The 20,124-nt window shown below is 35.3% G+C and overlaps 1 protein-coding gene across 6 annotated transcripts in view; it reads left to right on the top strand.

Moving 5' to 3' along the window:
- The window catches only part of CNTN6 (contactin 6), a 319,353-nt gene that overhangs the window by 42,729 nt on the left and 256,500 nt on the right, over positions 1-20,124 (top strand). For all 6 annotated transcript variants that reach the window (XM_024243955.3, XM_024243951.3, NM_001131086.1 and 3 more), the window contains 1 exon segment: positions 14,374-14,503. In XM_024243955.3, coding sequence (XP_024099723.1) covers positions 14,449-14,503 — 55 coding nt within the window. In that variant the 5' untranslated portion in view covers positions 14,374-14,448.

Raw genomic sequence — 20,124 nt, 5'->3', positions numbered from 1 at the left:
CCCCATTTTACTGATGAGGAAACTAAGGCACAGAAGAGTTAAGTAACTCACACAAATCCTTCACCTAGTGAGAGGCACAGGTCAGATTTAAACACTGGCAGCCTGGCTATATAGCATGGACTCAACTGTGACTGCCCCCTCTTGAGGTGCTCATGGAGCCAGTCAGTGACTTTATTTTCTTTTCCATTTTCCTACAGACATGGGTAGACTGACAAAGTCAATGCTGTCTTGGATACGTGAGCTCAGGGCCATGCAAGATAAACTCCTAGATTAGGTTGGTAGCTATGCTCTAGAATTAGGACTTCTGATTACATCATGCAGGGAAAAAGGATTACTGTTAGGGAAACATGTATTCTCATATTCTTCTTTCCTTCCTTGGATCCTCTAAATCTAATCGGTAGCCATCAAGACTGAAGCAAAGGCAGTATCTGGAGCAACAGCCTGCTGTGGATCTCACTGCAGCCCTTCCCTTCCTGGATGATTTCTCAAAAGTACCTTCACAATCAATCTGCCTCCTGTGCTGTAAGCCAGTTAATTTTTTTTTCAGACAAATTCCAAATACATATATCCAGGTAGCTAACAATAATACTGTGCTTCCTGTAAATAATATGGAAAGACCACTCATTGTGAAGTCAAAAGATCTGGGTACAAATAACATCTATGTGCTTTTGATCCATTACTTGAAGTAGTGTTATATTACTTGGAAGTCAGCCTCCTCCTTTTGACCACAGCATCTCGACTTTTACACTTGCCTTTATTGAGTTGCCTGCTCTCCCATCTCAATTTGGAAATCTGAGACCAGAGTTGTTGCTCCATTTATTCAACTAATGTTGCTGACGATAGATAGTAGGACTGTCATGGAGTCCTTTGGATTCCTGGCCCAGTGTTCTTTCCACTGGGCTAGTCTCCCACAGTGTGCTCTGTGGAACCTAAGCCCTTGGGGAAGCTCTGCAGAGGGTACTTTTTCTTCCCTCTAAATGTGATTTTAGCATCCTGACATAATCCCCTCCACACTGCTAATAGCCCATGATACTCTTGCCTAGACCTGGATACAAATTAAGATAATAGTTTTGTCCCAAGTCACCTACATTTAGAGGGTACAAAATGTAAAACAAGCTTTTGAAAGAATATGAAGAATTTATCCTCTGTGGTTACAGGAAAGTTAGTTAATCTCCCTGAACCTGAGTTGTTTTTTTTTTGTTTTTTTTTTCTGGGTAGTTTAAAAAATCAAATGAGACAATTTATTTAAGAAAGCATCTTTCACATTATAAATCAGTTTACAAAAGCAGGGTACTATTTATATAAACATGAATCCCAGATATTGGAAGGTGGCAATGTCTGCTGTTAGTAAGAATGCAGGAAGCACACAAGCAGTGTTGAAAAATCTTAGATAATATTTTAGTCCCCTGCCCTTGGAGAAATGTATCATGAGGTCAGTGGGTGATTTTCTTTGGATTGTATCTCCTTTGGATACAATTTGCAAAGGGCTGAGGAATGAGGTTGGACCCCCATGCCCCACACCACAAAGTATTTCTGCTCAGCAGTCATGTATTTTGCAAAAATAACCCACCCACAACGAAGTATTGCCTGATTTAAGTTTCTGCAATTTCTAAAAGCCAGGGCACTTAAGATACTGAGATGAAATAGCATTCCCTGTTCCCAAATGAGTAATGCATTTTCTCACTCTTTTTTATTTTTATTATTTCAAAATTCTTGCCTCTCTATTGCAGAGAAATTTCCCAGAGTTTTACAGCATCACTGTTGACAGGCAACCACATTTTCCTCCCAAGGCGACTCCTATTTCTGTGAGGTCAAGATTACCAATGGGAGCACATATCAGGGGATGGGTTGATGGAAGAGAAGGCAAAAGGTCCAATTGTCCAGGGGCTGGGGACCATGAACCTTAGCCAACAGGAACAGAATGGAATCAGTGTACATCCTGCTGTCAGTGCTCTGTAATTATTTTCCCCTTTCCTTCTAATGGATAAGCTTGGAAGAAAGTGCATTCTTTCTCAGGAGAGAGCTCAGAACTGCCTGGTTTTAGTGTATTTATTGTGCTACATATATATATATATATATATATATATATATATACACACACACACACACATATATAAATACACTGTATATACACTACATATATATTAGTTTCAATAATTCTTTCCTAGGTAGGTCAGAAAATTCACATTTCTATGCATTATTAAAAAGAAGTTATGAGGCCAGGTGCAGTGGCTCATGCCTGTAATCCCAGTATTTTGGGAGGCCGAGGCGAGTGGATCACCTGAGGTCAGGAGTTCAAGACCCGCCTGACCAACACAGTGAAACCAGTCTCTAATAAAAATACAAAAATTAGCTGGGCATGGTGGTGAGCACCTGTAATCCCAGCTACTCGGGAGGCTGAGGCAGGAAAATCGCTTGAACCTGGGAGGCGGAGGTTGCAGTGAGCCAAGATTGCGCCACTGCACTCCAGCCTGGGTGACAGAACCAAACTCTGTCTCAAAATAGAAGAAGTTATGCCATCTTGTGTGGTTACAGAGTCACTGATTGGCATGAAAGCAATTAAAACCCACCCAATTTTCCTGACTACTTTTATAAGACAGAGAAAAATTAATAAATTAATCCCTTATGGATATCTTGGGCTCTTTGAAATTTAGAGAGCTCTATTACATCCTTTATTAATTGACCCTAAAAAAATTAGGAGCAGTCTGTGTGGTAGGTAGTATCGTCACAATATTTACAGTGGGCAACCCAAGAACAGAGGTTCTAAGACTTACTCAAACTACATTGTTAGCTATTGACACGATTAGGACCCTAAGACCTCTGTTATTCTTGTCCATGGCTCTTTCCCCTTGATTAGACTTTCCCAAAGTGTGTTCTGTGAAGCGTTCACTGTTGGAAAAGCACTACAGAAAACCAAATTCCATGATCATGGAAGTTTGGGAAACAGTGCAGGCTATACCCCTGTCTTCAAGTTCTGTAATGCACATTGGCCCTGGAGAGATAGAGAAATCCTGCAGGAAAGGAACTATTTTGCCTTATTTAGCCTTGCATTTTGCATATTATTTAGCTGCATGGTGCTTTTTTTAAGCCCCATAAACACACTGTAGGAACCCTTACCCTGTGCCATCTAGCTGTATAACAACTCAGGGTGGGAGTTCTCAATTTGCACCTCTAATAAGTAGAAATGTTTCTTTCTCAAATATTCAGATTTGAGCAAAATCTCCCAGAGTAAGCTTTAGGCAAAATTGTAAAGTCTGTAAGATTGGCCATTGGGATGAAAAACATGGACTCAGGATTCTGATGATACTGGTCAAATGAGGGATTTTTCTGCCACTTATTAGCTGTGTGCACTTTGTCCAGTTACTTAGTTCCTCCCAGTTTCAGTCTCTTCACCTGTAAAATGAAAGCAATAATTGTATACCCCTTATTTGACTGCCATGAAGATGAAATGAGGCAGTGAATGTAACTCCTGGCATAGAATCTCGCTTCTGTTGGGTATTTGATAAATTCTATTATTACTATTATTCTCATTATCTTCCTTTTCAGCCTACCTCCTGGCACCCCATTCTGTCTCTTTCTCCTCCTATTTTTCTATCCTGTCACACAATCTTAAAGGACTCTGCATCCAGCTATCTTGCTTACCTGGTATAGTGCAGAGATGGTATACACGATGCCTTCCAAGACTGGGCAGGTAATATGAAAGAGTGAAGGGAACTAGGTGTGAGACAATAGCGGGTGTCCCGCAAACTATGGTAAACACTTGTGTTAAAGGGCCAGTCACTCCTGACATTTGTTGTTGTTAATGCCTTTTTGTTGTATTTTTACCACATGGAAATACGGACTAGTGATGCCAAATTTTCAGATATTTAATGAGAAGTCAAATGTTTATTTTTATATGTAATTTTCCAATTTTTAAACACTCTTTTTAAGAATCTGTTAGACTACCAGTTGGTGACCCCTGGATCAGGGGATTTTTAGCATCCTGTTCCTATATAGTAATAAAGAGCTGCAAATTTAGAAGTGTTTAAGAGGTCATCTAAACTTCCTACTTGATCAGAAATATTATTTATAATATACTAGAAAAGGTGTCATTTATCATTCCTAGTCAGAGAGAACTAAGCATCTCATGGAAAAAATGTTACACTTTGTATGTACAAACTCACTGAATTCTCTTATGAACTTCATGAGGTAGATGCTACTTTTTCCATTATAATTATCGTGTAATCCAGGCTCAGAAAACTAGTTTACTTCTTCTAAAGTCACAAAGCTATTAAGTATCTGGTAGATTTTAAGAATGGAATTCCAGACTGTTTAGGTTTCAAAGCCAGTGCACTTAACCACTGGCTAAACAATTCTACTTGTTAAAATGCTCAGGGCTGATATTAAGCTGAAATTTGCTGCCCTGAAATATCCACTATTTGGTCCCAGTTTTGCTCTCTTGAGACACAAATAATAAGTTTAATCTTTCTTCCACAAGACAGCCCTTCAAATATTTGAAGATGGCTCTCCTCTGCCTGCTAAATCCTCTCTTCCCCAGGCTAAACATACTCATTTCTTTTCACTGACCCTCATAAGTCATGGCTTTCAGCCACTTCATCATCCTTGCACTGCTCCCCAGGAGAGTATTTCAATTTGTCAAAGTTGCTCTTAAACCGTGATGCTCAGAAGAGAACACAATCCCTCTGTGTAGTTACACAAGTGCAGGTCAGGATGGTACTAGCACCTCCCTGGTTTTGGCCACCATGCTTTTATTAATGCAACCTGAGTAATGCCAGATTTTTAGCAACTATGTAAAAAGAAAAGCAAACATTGAATATTGGTCCAACTTCATACTATAGAATTTTGTTCTCTGCTTTTTCTTTTCCAAACTTGAATTGAAGGAAAGCCACTTTTACTCACTCTACTCCTACCCAATATATTTAAGCAGGTTATTTTTCAAACTTAAATACATTACTTAGTATATATTCTTATTAAATACAATCTTTATTTATTTACTGTTTTGGCTGATACTGATCTGTTTTTTTTTCTTTAATTTGACAATTGTAGCAAAACAGAAGAGAAAGAAACATTTTCTGTAGTGTGACCACTGTTTCTTAAATACATTAAAAAAGGGTTTTTTCCTCTACTGCTCTAATATTGCTCGCAGATAAGTCTATTTATATTTCCCCAAAAATAAAATTTTAGAAAGTGCTTTGCACACATTCTTGTTTTAATAGGACCTTGCTATATTATTGTTTTGTTTAGTTTTTTAAAAAATTTGGAATATATGGAGAAGCAAAAACACTGAAAAGAAAATATGCTGCTTGCCATTTTACTTACATATGTGTATTATATATCTATATAATTATATGTTATATCTATTGGTATGTATGCATCTACCTTTTCATTCTTTTCATTCCAGATATTTCTGATTTCTGCTATCTGATATACTCACTATCTCTTCTAGCTTTCTGTGATTCTGAGGTTAATCAAATATTCAGTAGGATTGGGCTGAGAACTTACCACTAGAAACTTCTCTCTAGGCCAGCCTTTAGCCCAGGGGTGGGAAAACTATGTCCATGAATTAATTATTCTTCACTTGTTTTTTGCAAATAAAGTTTTCATTAAAAAAACTGCCACTTCCATTTGTTTATGTCTTGAGTAAGACTAGTTTTGCATTCTAATATTATGGTTTAGTAATGACAACAGTGACCAGGCTGGAAGTATTTGCTATCTAGTCCTTTACAGTCTTTTACAGAAAAGATTTCCCAATCTCTGCTTTAGTCATTAGTAAGTAGTCCCTGCATTCTATTATTGAATTCATTGCTGAGAATTGAAACTAGCATAAATTCCTATCCCTGTACTAAATGGCACTGAAAACAAAAATAATTTAGCTACTTGCTTCAAGAAATTCTTGCTTCTAGAGGACAAAACTTACTTTTTAAGACCGACATCATCATCTGTATCAAGAGCCTGACCTTCTTGTACTCATCAAATTAAAGCTATTATGCCCTAAACTCTACCCACTTCTAATCAGCCCCTCATCTTGCAAGAACAACCTTAAAATCACCTAACCCAGATCATGAAGCCCTAAAAATATTGTTTAAAAAAAAAACTACAGCCGAATTAAATTGAAAGGAGTTTAATTGAACAATGAACAATTCACGAATCAGGCAACTCCTGATTCTGGGACAAACCCCAGAATCACAGCAGATTTGGAGAGACTCCAGGGATACCTCATCATCAGAACAAATTTGTAGAAAATAAAAGGGAAGTGACCTACAGAAATAGGAAGTGAGGTACAGAAACAGCTGGATTGGTTACAGGTTGGCATTTGCCTTACTTGAGCACAGTTTGAACACTCAGCAGTGTATGACTGGTTGAAGCATGGCTGCTGGGATTGGCCAAGACTCAGCTATTGTTACAGGCACATATTCCTAAATTAGGTTTTCAGTCTTGTCTACCTATTAAGTCAGGTTGCTGTTGGTCCTCAAGGACTCAAATATAGAAGTATGAATTTCTTCTCAGGCCATTTCTAGTTTGTATTAACAATATCATCCACTTACTTCTCCTTCTGAGAAAGTATTACAACTATGCCAAGCTGTATTCTCCCTGACTGTGGAAAGTCTAACAAACGTAGATTTGTCCAATGAATAAGTATTTCTTGTCACCTTTTTAAGAATGGAAAGTTGACACTACAAATCCTCAAAGCTATAGCAGCGTCACTCATCCACATTCTCGTATTCTGATTTATATACATACAAAGAGCATTTCTATAAGATATAATTACCTGCACATTGCAGATAGAAAAACAGGTGCACACAGAGGTTGGAGCTATGCTTTGGTGATGTGTGCGGTGCCCCAAATCAAGAAGTCACATAGTAGCGGGGAGACCCTCAATCAGGGATCTGCCTTCAAGTCCCAGATCTCGTTCTAGGTCATGGACTAAATTTTATTTAGTTAACTATCACCTATTTATGTAAATAATGGCAACTACTTATCTCCTCTAGACCTCGGTTTCCTCAGCTATGAAAGTAGAAAGCTGACTTCTATTATCTATATAGTTTCCTTCAATTCTGAAATTCATTGAAAGTATGATTTTTCAGCAGTCTTAAAACTAATTTCTTCACACTAGTATCTTTCAGCAAGACTTCATGGCCTCAAGCAAAAGGCATATGAGAGATACTCTCTTGATGACTGAGTTAAGTTCTACAGCTTGGTTTCTCTGATTAAAAAAAAATTGTAGAAATGATTCTGACTATTTCCATAACAAACATATTTGCATTTATTTCATGCTGTTAACAACTTAACATGTAATCATGGCTCCTCTAAGAAAAGCAGTACTGCTTCTTCTATGATCACATTAAACACGCTGTGTTTTATCTTTCTACTAATCTATCATCTATTATGACTGCCTATTTTGAGAGCTTGGCATAACAATTACCATAAGTGATAGCATTATATTCTGAAAACAAATAATTTGATGGCACAATTTATCTTGCTACTTTGCCTAAGGGTGGTGGGGTTTCCTAGTCTATACTATATTTTTCTCAGATCACAAATAGTTCACTTTTTAATTTATTATTGATTTAGCTTGAAAATAAATAACTCCATGAATGCTAAAGTTGGAAATCTTCTATAAAAATTATTAAAAATCTTCTCTTCCTTCTGGCCATGGATTTTTATCACACTGAAATAAAACTGTGGAGCTACCTGAAGAAAGTGAATTTGAGATTTTTAATTTATCTGGTGTAATTAACTGGTCAATTAAAAACAAAAGGGCAATTAGTGCTGTACACATTTGTTCTGATGATGAACATGACAACTGAAAATGGATCTTGGTCTTCACTATGAAATCCTTTAGTATCAAAACAATGTTGCTGTAAATAAGGGGAGAATGAAGCCCATTAGGAGTCACGCACTTGCAAGAATGATTTCCTGATAAACTAAAGCCACACCAGTAAGACAATTAGAGAGAGAAGTTGGCCAATATTTCAAAGTAATATTCCTCCATTGACCATTCTACTGCCCTGTACTTACAGAAATAACCAAAGCCTTTTAGTAATAGTTTCTACTTTTCCTGCCTCCAATGTGAGAAAATCATTTCATGCACTGTAAAAGAGGTAAGAAAAAGGTATAATTTGTAATTGACCTGAGGATTTCCATAAACAGTATGTATTAATGCACATAATTCTCCAGCATCCAAGTCGGTGTCGCCTAGATGTATTTATAGAAATTAAAAAGCACAGTGTTGAGAGAATTGGACAAGAATAATTTTCTATTTTCCCCCACCATAGAGTATGATGTTTTAAATTATTTTAGACTTTCTCTGTAGCTTCTAAGTTAGGTTGGGAAGTACCAACCCTTCATGAGCACCTTTCAGAAGCTGATTACAGAGCTATGCATGCACATCTACCCTGCCTTTTTATTCAAGAAATTGACCCTAGTTCTCACTGGAAAAAATAAAGTTGGAAAACTCCTCTGTAAAAGATAAATAAGAGAATAACAGAGATGCCATCTCTGTTTAGGTTAACTTTCATTGTCTCTCAAGCCTGCTAGACAAACCAAGGTTTAACATGGCAGCCACCTTCCAGAATTTTCCTGATGCCTGAGGTCCAGCCATTATTTGACTTACACATTTATTCCTGGTTTACTGGCAATTGTGCACATTTATAGACTGACGAATGGTTTTAGAGCCAGGAGATAGAGTGAGTGACAATTTTCCTTTCCTAAAAAAAAAAAAAAAAACATGATTATTCTGAACCAAACAAAGAAACTCTTAATGTTGTTTGGGTTAAGCATAATTAGCACTGCATATAACCTCACTGTCACAGCAATAATTTCTGAGATCTTTCATCTGCTTTCTGGGATCAGAAGCAAGTCAGTGATACATGGTGAGAAGAGGTCATATAAAGACAGGGATCACAGTCTGAAGCTACTTCAAAATACAGGATTGCATCTTTTTCTACTAAATACATGGTATTCTTGTTGAGTATGTACACATTGAGTTAGAGAAATACAGTTGGATAATCCTTTAACAGAAATCTTCACAGCCAAATATGTTTTAGAGTTTAGAATTCATTAAACGAGAGATCAGCAAAAGAAATTCCAGAAGCTCGAAAGCCAGAAAGGGTCAGATAATAAATATTTTTAGCTTTGCAAGCCGTATGGTCTCTGGAGCAACTATTCAGCCCTGCCTTTGTAGCACAAAAACAGCCATAGACAATACATCAATAAATAGGTATGCTGGGTTGCAGTGAAATTTTATTTACCAAAAAAATGCAAAGGGCCAGATTTGGTCAGCAGGCTATGGTTTGCTGACCCTTGTTTTAGCCTTTAGAAAGGCAATGGGGTGCAAATTTATATGTATTTCTATGTATTTATAAATTTGTGTGTTCAAATTTATATGTATTTTTATTTGCATGCATATACATATTATAGATATGTACATTAAAGATACATATAAATTTGTGTGTGTATATATATATATGTATGTATATGCCCAATGAACAATACACTTATTGTCAACCAACATCTCTGTTTCAGCACAAAAATACATCAATATTTATAATAAGTTCGGTAAAAAGATCTAAGCAACCACACATTGCTTGGTGTGTATTGCTTGGGGACAGTTCTCTGCCACCAAATAAATTTTGCCACCAAGCTTACATGTAATTTTCAACTTTCAAAGATTTTTTTAAATTGCAAGAAAAGGGATTATGGACCTGTACATACTCTTTCCTTGAAGTGTTTGAAATTATTACTTTTGTACTGAGCAATTTCATGCAAGAAAAAGTAAATACACGTTAGTTTGTGAACCAAGATACTCACTGCTCTGGGCCAAATTATCATTTAAAAGACCTCATCTAAAACAAAATGCTGGTGATACATTTTTGAGACTCTTTTTAGGTTCTAGAAGTTTCTTTAAGTTAGATTTATATACTGGTTTTCCTTTATTACTCCATTTTGCCTCAAGTGACCTGTAGGATTCCAGTAACCTAGAATTAATTCTTGTGGCTATTTTGCATGTCAGTGACTAGCAGAAATTTTACTCACTGAATATTTCTACTCGATTCTGCTGTGAGTAAATAACTACACTTTTCTTATCTGCATTGTTGTCATTGAGCCAGAGTATTCTCCTTCCTCAGGCAATTTAAACTTTTACGAATGAAACTTTCACAAATGGCAACCGATGCATAAGTATTAGCTATTTAGGCTAGCATTATAGAAGAATGCCAAATAAAACATCTTTTGGGCTCTGGCCTCATTATAGTATGCTGATAAGCAATCAAATGATAAAGGGCAACATTTGCTATGAAATTATACACTGGATGGAATCAAACCATCTTAGAATATTAGAGCTGGAAGAAACTTGAAGGTGACTTCTAGGTCAAACCCTTCAATTTTCAAAGGAGGAAACTGACAATCAACGTGATTGTACATGAATCACTCAATGTTACTCAGCTGGTTAAGAGAAGGAGATAATAGTAGAAGCAAAATCTCTAGATTCCCAGTGTGGCCTTTTTCTCCGTAACACTAGGTTGTTCAGCTGTCAAATACAAACCTAGCTCATGCTTACTGAATAGCTATGAGCTCTGCATTAGACACCATGCCGAGTATTATGAGTAAGTGTTACACATGGTGTTTATCATCAAGGTAAAGTACAAAAACCTTGGCAATGTAATGGAGTCTTTGATAAGTGAAATATATTGTGTCAGTCTGCTCTAGAATCTTTAAGAGAAACTTCATATAAATTTGAGATAAACAATAAAGGGGACTGGGCACTGTGGCTCACACCTGTAATCCCAGCACTTTGGGAGGCCAAGATGGATGGATCACCGGACATCAGGAGTTTAAGACCACCCTGGCCAACATGGTGAAACCCTGTCTTTACTAAAAATACAAAATTAGCCAGGCGTAGTGGTGTGTGCCTGTAATCCCAGCTACTCAGGAGGCTGAGGCAGGCGAATCATTTGATCCCAGAAGGCAGAGGTTGGAGTGAGTCAAGATCGCGCCATTGTAGTCCAGCCTGGACAACAAGAGCAAAACTCCATCTCATTAAAAAAAAAAAAAAAAAAAAAAAGAATGAAGGGGCTTGGGGCTTGTCAGATTACTTAGGTAGAAGGAGACAAAAACAAAATACAAACAGGACTAGGCAAAAATTTGTCTTCTTGGCTCAGGTAAGATGTTTCATGATTCTACAATACCGAGTATGATTCTAGGTTCTTTGGATGATGGAATGAATCACAATAACACTCAGATATAGAAAAAGCAGAACTCTGCTTCTTACAGCTCCAAATGAGGCAAAGGCCACAAAGGAAACTGTATCCAGGAACAGAACTACAGCAAGCTGGCACTGTTGGAGGTAGCTTGCGAATGGAAAATGGGATAGAGATGGCTAGGCTTTGCAGGCCTCCAGAGGAATGGGTATTTTAAATAATTTTCTAGCCCAAGGAAGTAGGGGCTGTTTCTGGGTGTTAGAGATTTGGAGATCTGTGGTATTTGGGTCTATGTGTATTATAACCCAGGATTATTAAAGCCTAATAAGGGATATATTTGGGGTGGAGCCTTAGCAAACTGTCCATGAAGGCGAACTGAAAGTTTTTAGCTGTAGCTGCAAACTTTCGTCAAGGTAACAGTTGTGAGATATACCAGATCAACAGGTTTATTATCTCTTGATAACTTAATGGAGAGATTATACACTTTTTCTAATAATATTGACAGAGGTCCTGGCTTCGACTGCCATTGGTTTCAACTAAGCAATATGCTGATTTTTTTACAAAATATTGTAGCCAAAGAAATAGATAACTGATTGACAATGACCTGGTCATATGGTCGTCCTTGGAGCTAGAAGGTGTAGGCAATAACTCCCCAACTGTATTGTCTGATGGTACATAGGGAGACGGTTCCTCAAAAGAAAGTCACAGACCTTTCATCACAAGAAGAAGACAGAATTATTGGGTAAAAAAATAATGAATATCCGTTAAATAAGTGTAACATACAATTTATGTTATAAGCTGAGGCTTTTTTGAGAAAGAGTCTATTGATAATTCTGCCATGACAATTGGATACATGGAAACTGTCCAGTGAAAACAAAGATTTATGGCCATGCTACCATTGTACAGGTTTTTAGGGAGATACAGACCCTAAGGAGGAATTCTATACAAATTAAATGACATCTATATAGAGATAATAAATAATGCACGTGCACAGGAAGTAGATCTTTGTCACTAGATTGGAAGTATTTAGTAGCAGTCTCGTTGGAAAAGGAAGAGTAGAAACCTATTGTGTATAGTCTTGAATATCATTCCAAAGACTTTGGATGTTTGTGGAATTGAAAGTGATTAAACTCTCCATTGTATAAACTGGCATAATTGGACCAATCTTTGTTTTAGGAAGAAAATTTTAACGGTAACATTTAAATGAGTAGAAAGGACAAGAGAATTAAGGCAGGAAGACTATTAAGAGATCCAATTTTTTTTTTTTTAATCTTCAAAGCCACTACTCTATTTAAAACCTTCATTATTCCTTTCTTGTACTACAAAAGTAGCCTTTAATTATTCTATATAATTCCAGTTTTTACCCCATCTCTTTCATTCTCCACAGTAGCCAGAGATATAACGTAAATTTTGATTCTGTTCTGCTTAACATTCTCAATTATAATCTGAAAGTACAGCATTCACATGCATTAACATGGCCTAAATGTCTTGTATTTTTCAGCCTCTTTCCCTTTCTCCAACCTTGTCTCATGCCACAGTTCTTCTGAATATCAAACCGGACTTTCTCATATCTTTGAACATGCAACTCAAGCCTTGCTATAGGACCCGGGCACACTGTCTCTCTTTTGTTTAGGAAGCTAGTCTCATCCTTCCTTCATACCTATTGTAATCTCTACAGCTCTGCTCTTTTCACCCCATGTACACACACTCTTTGCCTGGCAAAGAGCTACTCATATTTCAAGCCTCAGCTAAAAAATGCTAACTGAACTCCACCCTATAAATCTCATACATATTACATTTTTATTTAACATTATCATATTTACTACACAAATATTTTCCTGTGTGTGTAAGGTTTTTTTTGTTTTTGTTTCTCTGTTTTTGTTAAATGTCTCTCTCACAAGAGAACAGTGCCTCAAAGGTAGAAATGAAGGATTTTAGGCTCACCATTAACACTGCAGTGCCCATTGTCTTACAAAGAATGTGATTATATAAAGAAACAAACAGATAAATAAATGCTTATGAAAATACAATAAATGAATGAATGGATATAACATATGATCTAATTTATGTAAGGCGTTAAAGGCTGTGGTATCAAAAGGAATGGAAAGATGATGTCAGATATAAGAACATTTGAGAAAGAACATTGACTCTATATATATGTTGACCCCTGAATATTGTTTATTTTTCCTGTGATTTTTATCCTTTGATTAAATTTGGAAAGCATTTAACTTAAATTTTATTTAAAGTTAAGTATAATCAATGTTTTTGGTTTAAGATGAAGCAACTCATGACAGAAAGAAATAATTTTTACAATTTAAAAGTACATCAAGAAATAAAAATTTTATTATTTACTATCATCACACTTAAACTCCACACACTTCCCATAAATATTTAAGGTTGCAAGAAAATATGTTTCCACTATGTTAAAGTTTCCAAAGGATCTTATCACTTGATATATAATAGTTTTATCAAACGTAACCTACTACATCTCTTGATAGAAAAGCTGCAAAATTATGCCATAAAAAGGCCTTAGAAATAATAAAGGCAATAATAGTGGCTGTTTTTGTAAACAATCAACCATAGTCTGTTACAGTCATACAGTTCATAATAACTGAGCTTAATTGTCAAGATTAATCGTTGAGCTTACCTACATGAGTTGTTACAGAACATGGACATAGATGAGTTTATTCTGAGCTTATTCTAAATTTTTATGAGTTTAGGAGTTTTTATGAACCTCTTATTAGATTTCTCTTTTGGGCTAAAGGCCAAACTAACATTTTATCTTGATTTCATTTATCACTGCATAGCTTAAATGTCAAAATAAATTAGAGAAAATTATGATGCAACCCCTTAGGAAAACCAAGTCTCATACCTGAAAGATAACACTGCTAGAAATTGATTTCTTGCAGAAATTTTGTAGCACAATATTATTTCTTGTGATATTAAGACAAATAATGTTTTCTAATATTTGAGGTGTGAATTGAAATTAAGAAAATATGAGCTGACATTACTGGAACTTGCAGAACAAATGTATGTGTAGAAAGTATCCATTTAGGTTGCTTTATTTTCAATAATAATATTAATATTAAATTGAATTAATATGCAACAAAAATATGCTTATTAAAATATTCATGTTTGTACGTTTTTCATTTCCTGACAATTTTGTCTTTTTCAGACTCTTGAGATACTGACTGGAAGATAGACTGTTTTTTTCCACCTGATTGTATGGGAGAAATTTTTGACCTTAGAAATGAGGTTGCTATGGAAACTGGTAATTCTGCTGCCACTCATAAACTCTTGTGCAGGTAAAGTGTTCTCTTATTATGAGTTTTGATTGATAAATATATTGGCATTGTATTTCTTTCTACGGGTGAAGCAATTTTCAAAATGCACAATTTGTATGTTATTTGAATGACAGTGATAATGTTTTGAAGGTAACCTCTATTACTCAGACAGGGAAAGTTTAATCCTTAAAAATGTATCAAATGCCAGTTTTAAATGGAAAGTAACATTATTACATTTATAAATTATCAAATATGACATTTTTATACAATGTAATTATGTAATGTTTAATTATGTAATAATATACTATGACATTTTTATAAAAGAATGTAATTAAATATTTTTATCACCAATAAACAGTGAATAATTATTCTTATTTTCTTTATAATGAAGTCTTTAAAAAATTAAAATTAAAATACATATTTTCTCTCATATTTAGAAATTGACATGGCAAAACAATCAAAGCTATATTCATTTAGAAGAAAAGGTGATATAGAATGTTACCTCAGAACTGGAAATAACCTTAGATATATTTTCTTTTTAATATTTTAAAAGAATAGACAAGAACATGTTCTTTTATTCAACTTGAACATATTAATATCTGTGTATCAGTTAACTTTTGCTTTGTAATAAGCCACGCCAAATGTGAGTGTAATAAAATAACAAATAATCATGTATTTAGTTGACAGATCTGTGGGTTAACAATTTAGGATGGGCTCAAATGGGTCTTCTTTTGGTTTTTGCCTGGGTGCACTGCAACTTTGATGAGCTGAGTCATCTGAGACATGGCTAATCTAGAACATTCGTAACTGAGACAACTGTGCTGCCATGGCTGTGGTCCAAATGTTACCCTCTATGAGTCTGGGTTCTTTTACATGGTGGCTGTTCAGGGTTCCAAGAAAACAAAAGACAGATGAATGCAGCATTTCTTGATGCCAAGGCTTGGAACTGCTACATTGCCATTTCTGTGACTCATTTTGACAATTACTAGTCACAAGACCAGTCCAGCTTCAATGGATGTGGAATGACACTACATCTCTTGATAGAAAAGCTGCAAAATTATACCATAAAAAGGCCATAGAAATAATAAAGGCAATAATCGTGGCTGTTTTTGTAAACAATCAACCATAGTCTGTTACAATCATAGAGTTCATAATTACTGAGCTTAATTGTCAAGATTAATTGTTGAGCTTACCTACATGAGTTGTTACAGAGCATGGACATTGATTAGATCATATGATTATCAAAGAACCCTCTCTTCTACCATACCATGCTTCTTCCCCCCGACTATGTGGTGATAGGTACTAGTGAAGTTTCACATACTTATAACAAAGCAGTAATATATTGAGAGACATGCAGGAATAAACATAATAATTTAAAAGGCAGAAACACAGTAATTGTAAAGGACATATATTTTATAGCAATCCTGAGAAATAGATATGCTGATCTTAAAATGAATGAGAATGCTAAAATATGTGGAAATCAACCAGGAGAATCAGAAAACCATACAAATAAAAGCAATTTTACTACCAGCAAAGCTAGCAGCTAGAAGTGCTATAGTTATATTTATTCAAAGTGATTACAGTATTTTGATTGGTGACACCTTTAAGTCTCTATAACAAAGATTTGGGGTTAAATAATAATGTATACTTTTTTTGGTAACAGATTAAGAAAAGACAGAAAAAACTCATCAAGTTGCCCCCAAATCATACATGTGTGAATAAGAATTCTATTCCTAGCCTTAAGTTTCATCTTCCTGTCAAAATTCAACATTAACATTTTGCCCTCTAAATATGTATATTGAATTAGCATAGGATCTCTAAAAGACCTTTTGTGTTAAATTAAAATAAATTATTAGTCTCAGAACATATATCAAATCTGAGAAATACTCCAGCTCTTATATTAACTTTTGTTTATCCAAACTGGATGTGATTCAACATGTCCTGTTGCTTTATTCTAATGGGAGAAATAATCATATACCCTTGGTGCACAATTTCATTGTGAAAGAACAGATTGGATCTATTTTTTTAAAGCCATAGCTACTTAAATGAGGTAATCTAAGCTAAATATTGCCCCAGAGGTAAGGATGTTGATAATGATATACACAAGACAGCATTGCTTTAAATCTGTTTGTTTTGTTAGAGGTTTCATGGTGTGTCTCCCTATTCGCAGATACTATTTTAGTTTAGAAAATTAGATTGTCTGATGATAGAGTTCTATAACTATGCATAGTGATAATATCTTGTTTTTCCAAAACATATTTTTTATTCATTCTGAAATACCAGCAAATCTTTCGCAATTACTTACTTTTTCCTTGCTATTTGAATTATTATAATTTTTCTAAGAGGTTGATACTTTAAATCTCCCTAGACTCTAAATTAAAACTTAAAATTTTTTGACAACCGCTCCTCTCATTTTCTAAAAATTAACTACAACTTCTAGTGCTTTTACTATAGTCATTAGCCTCATAGGCCTTTACAATGAAACTTAATCCATACAGCCACACATGATTGATTCTGGGACACTTTTAAAGTTTTGGGTACTTAAAAGTTTGATTGTTCTATTTTAGTATTTTTAAAATATTAGAAGAAAACCAAGGCCTGTTTAATTAGGAAATACAGTTAATAATTATATACTTTTTAACTGTTTCATTGATATGCATGACAGGCTAAATAATGGCCCCAAAAGATATCTAGGTCCTAATACCTGGAACCTGTGAGTGCTACTTGATACAGTAAAGTGGATTTTGCAGATGTGATTAAGTTAAAGATCTTCAGATGGGGATATTAATGGCCCTGGAGTATCCAGATTATAAGAAGAAGGCAGAGTTAGACCTGACAGAGGAGGAGGCAATGAGGCAGCAGAGCAGAGGGAGACGTGAAGATGCTGCACTGCTAGACTTCAAGACTGAGGAAGGGATCATGAGCCATGGGGTGTGGTGAAGGAAGCTCTAGATGCTGGGAAAGGCAGGGAGACAGATTCTCCCCTCTATCTATGGAGGGGGCATGGCTCTGCCTGCACCTTGTTTTCAGCCCTTTGAATCCCATTTTGGACTTCTGACCTCCAGGACTCTAAGAAAATAAATATGTACTGTTTTAAGCCATAACATTTGTGGTAACTTTTATAGAAGTCATAAGAAACTAAAGTTTCTTCCTCACTATGCTTTAAGCTTCCAGATGGCAGGGACTATATCTTGCTGGTACTTGATAGGGATTCAGTAAATATTTGTTAAATGAATGAATTAATTAATTACCAAAAGTTAATGTTGTTGGTTCCATTTATGTTATCATAGTAGAATAAATTTAGTCATATAATATCCTCTGGGGAACTGTTAGTCTGGTTCATTCCTTTATGGTTGCCAATGTGTATTAAAGTTATGGTCATAAGTTTCTAGAAATAGAATTGTAATAACATTTTAAAAGTTTTAAATAATGCCCTATTTGAAACTCTGTGAGGGCAGGAAATTTCATCTGGTTTATGCTTTACTGATTCTCCATCCCCTAATACATGGATTGTAAATATTTGCTAGATGAGTAAAAAGAAAGCAGGTTCATTCACTTTAACAAATATAGAAATATATTAGAAACTATGATGTGCAAGGCAAGGAGCTTGATGTTGACCTTCAACAATAGGTCCATAGTCCCTGCCCTCTTCAACCTGACAGTCTAAACAGGGAAACCAGCAAGTAAGTCCACTTAAATCGGGATTCTGCCCCTTGTGACAAAAAAGTTCTTGACTAATACAGATTTAAAAATTTGGTTTTGAGGTTGAGTTAGTAACAGAACTCTGCTGGGATAAATGCTTATTCACTGATGAAAATGAGGAAAAGAGCAAATGAGGAATTTTAAGAAGTCACAATAATTCGTGGAAGGAAAAAAAATCAAGAGCTTTAATATAGACTAAGAACATTTATTTTCGGCCCTGAGTTACTGAAAAATCTACATTTCTTAAAGTAGACAAAATATGTTAATGCGATAATTTGGATAACCAAATTAATAAACGGAGAAAAACTTATAACTGTAAATCTATTTTTTGTCTTTGTAGACAATGCACAGATTGTTTTCATGAAGAAATATTTCATTTATTTATTTATTTGTTTGTTTGTGTTTTGAGATGGAGTCTCCCTGTGTTGCCCATGCTGGAGTGCAGTGGCGTGATATCAGCTCACTGCAACCTCCACCTCCCGGGTTCATATAATTCTCCTGCCTCAGCCTCCTGAGTAGCTGAGATTACAGGCACACACCATCATGCTGGGCTAATTTTTTGTATTTTAGTAGAGACAAGGTTTCACCGTGTTGCCCAGGCTGGTCTCAAACTCCTGAGCTCAGGCAATCCACCCGCCTCGGCCTCCCAAAGTGCTAGGATTACAGGCATGAGACACCACACCCGACCCAGATATATTTTATTTTTTAATAAATACTAAACAATGTCAGTAATGGGTAGAAGCTGAAAAACCACGTAGGGTCAAATTTTGTTGACCCTAGAATGTCACCTGTATAAGAAACCCAAGATTAACTGATGTGATTAACTGTCACATTTTCCCACAGTAAAAAATTCTCAGAATGCACAAGATGATTCTATTTTATTAAATCTTTCACCTTACCATGGCTTTTATGTAAAATTTGAAAAATATTAGACAGATTTCAAAATTTAAGTTCCAATCTTTAAAAATTTGATAATTATTAAAAATGTTTAATAAATACTTGATGATAATAGGTTGAATCGTGTGCTATATCTGTTCTTATGAGTTAACCAGGGTTAGAGATAGCACAATTTTATATCTGTGGACTATTAGAAGATCTGCAGTCCTTAATAAGAGTGTCAGTGAGTGTCAATGGCTGCTATTATAGCTCAAACATAATAAATAATAGCAGAATAGTAGTTACAAGGAATGTGATTTTCCTGATATTCAGTATTCATATCGTCTTAAGAATTTCTGCCTAATGTATTCTCTTTTAACATTGTTATTTTAACTAAGTACTACCATTTAAATGGTAGTTTACAAAACATTCACTTGGTTCATAAATATAACCACTTTTTTTGTCATTTGTGTTTGTTTTGCCATGGGTTAAGGACTTTTATATGTATTTTATGAAATTATGGACTGAATACCTGTTTGGTTAGTCCTGAAGAAGTACCAGTTATTCAGTATGAGACTTGGTTTTGTCATGAAGAAGTGGAACAATTCAAGAAAGTCAACATAGAGCTAGTCACATTTATTGGCAGTGTAGAATCAAAGCCCTCCTTGAGGCATTCTAATTATTGTATTATGCCAACAGGGCCTAATGAGCTGGTTTCTCCTACTGTATTAGTTACTCTTGAAGAATAAACTGAGAATCAAAATTATAAGTCTTTGCTGCCATCATTTTTATGTAATGTTTGCTGACAAATGTGGTTATATTATTTTCAAAACTTCTCCCAAAGTAGTTGACTTTTAACACTAAAATAAAGTTGTTTTTAGGGCTGATACCAACAAAGAAAGAAAATATCTATTTTGTCAGTATTTTTACATAGCTTACTTCTTTATAAATAACACAGCCTGAAAGTGAATCTGGGAGAAAGTCTATGTCTTTCTAAATACTCACAGTTAGGCACCTAGGAAAAAGGGACATTGGAAAGTATTTATGATTGCTTGAATTTCACT

Source organism: Pongo abelii, chromosome 2, assembly GCF_028885655.2.
Source record: "Pongo abelii isolate AG06213 chromosome 2, NHGRI_mPonAbe1-v2.0_pri, whole genome shotgun sequence".
NCBI classification, from domain to species: domain Eukaryota; kingdom Metazoa; phylum Chordata; class Mammalia; order Primates; family Hominidae; genus Pongo; species Pongo abelii.
This window is presented reverse-complemented; position numbering and strand designations above follow the sequence as displayed.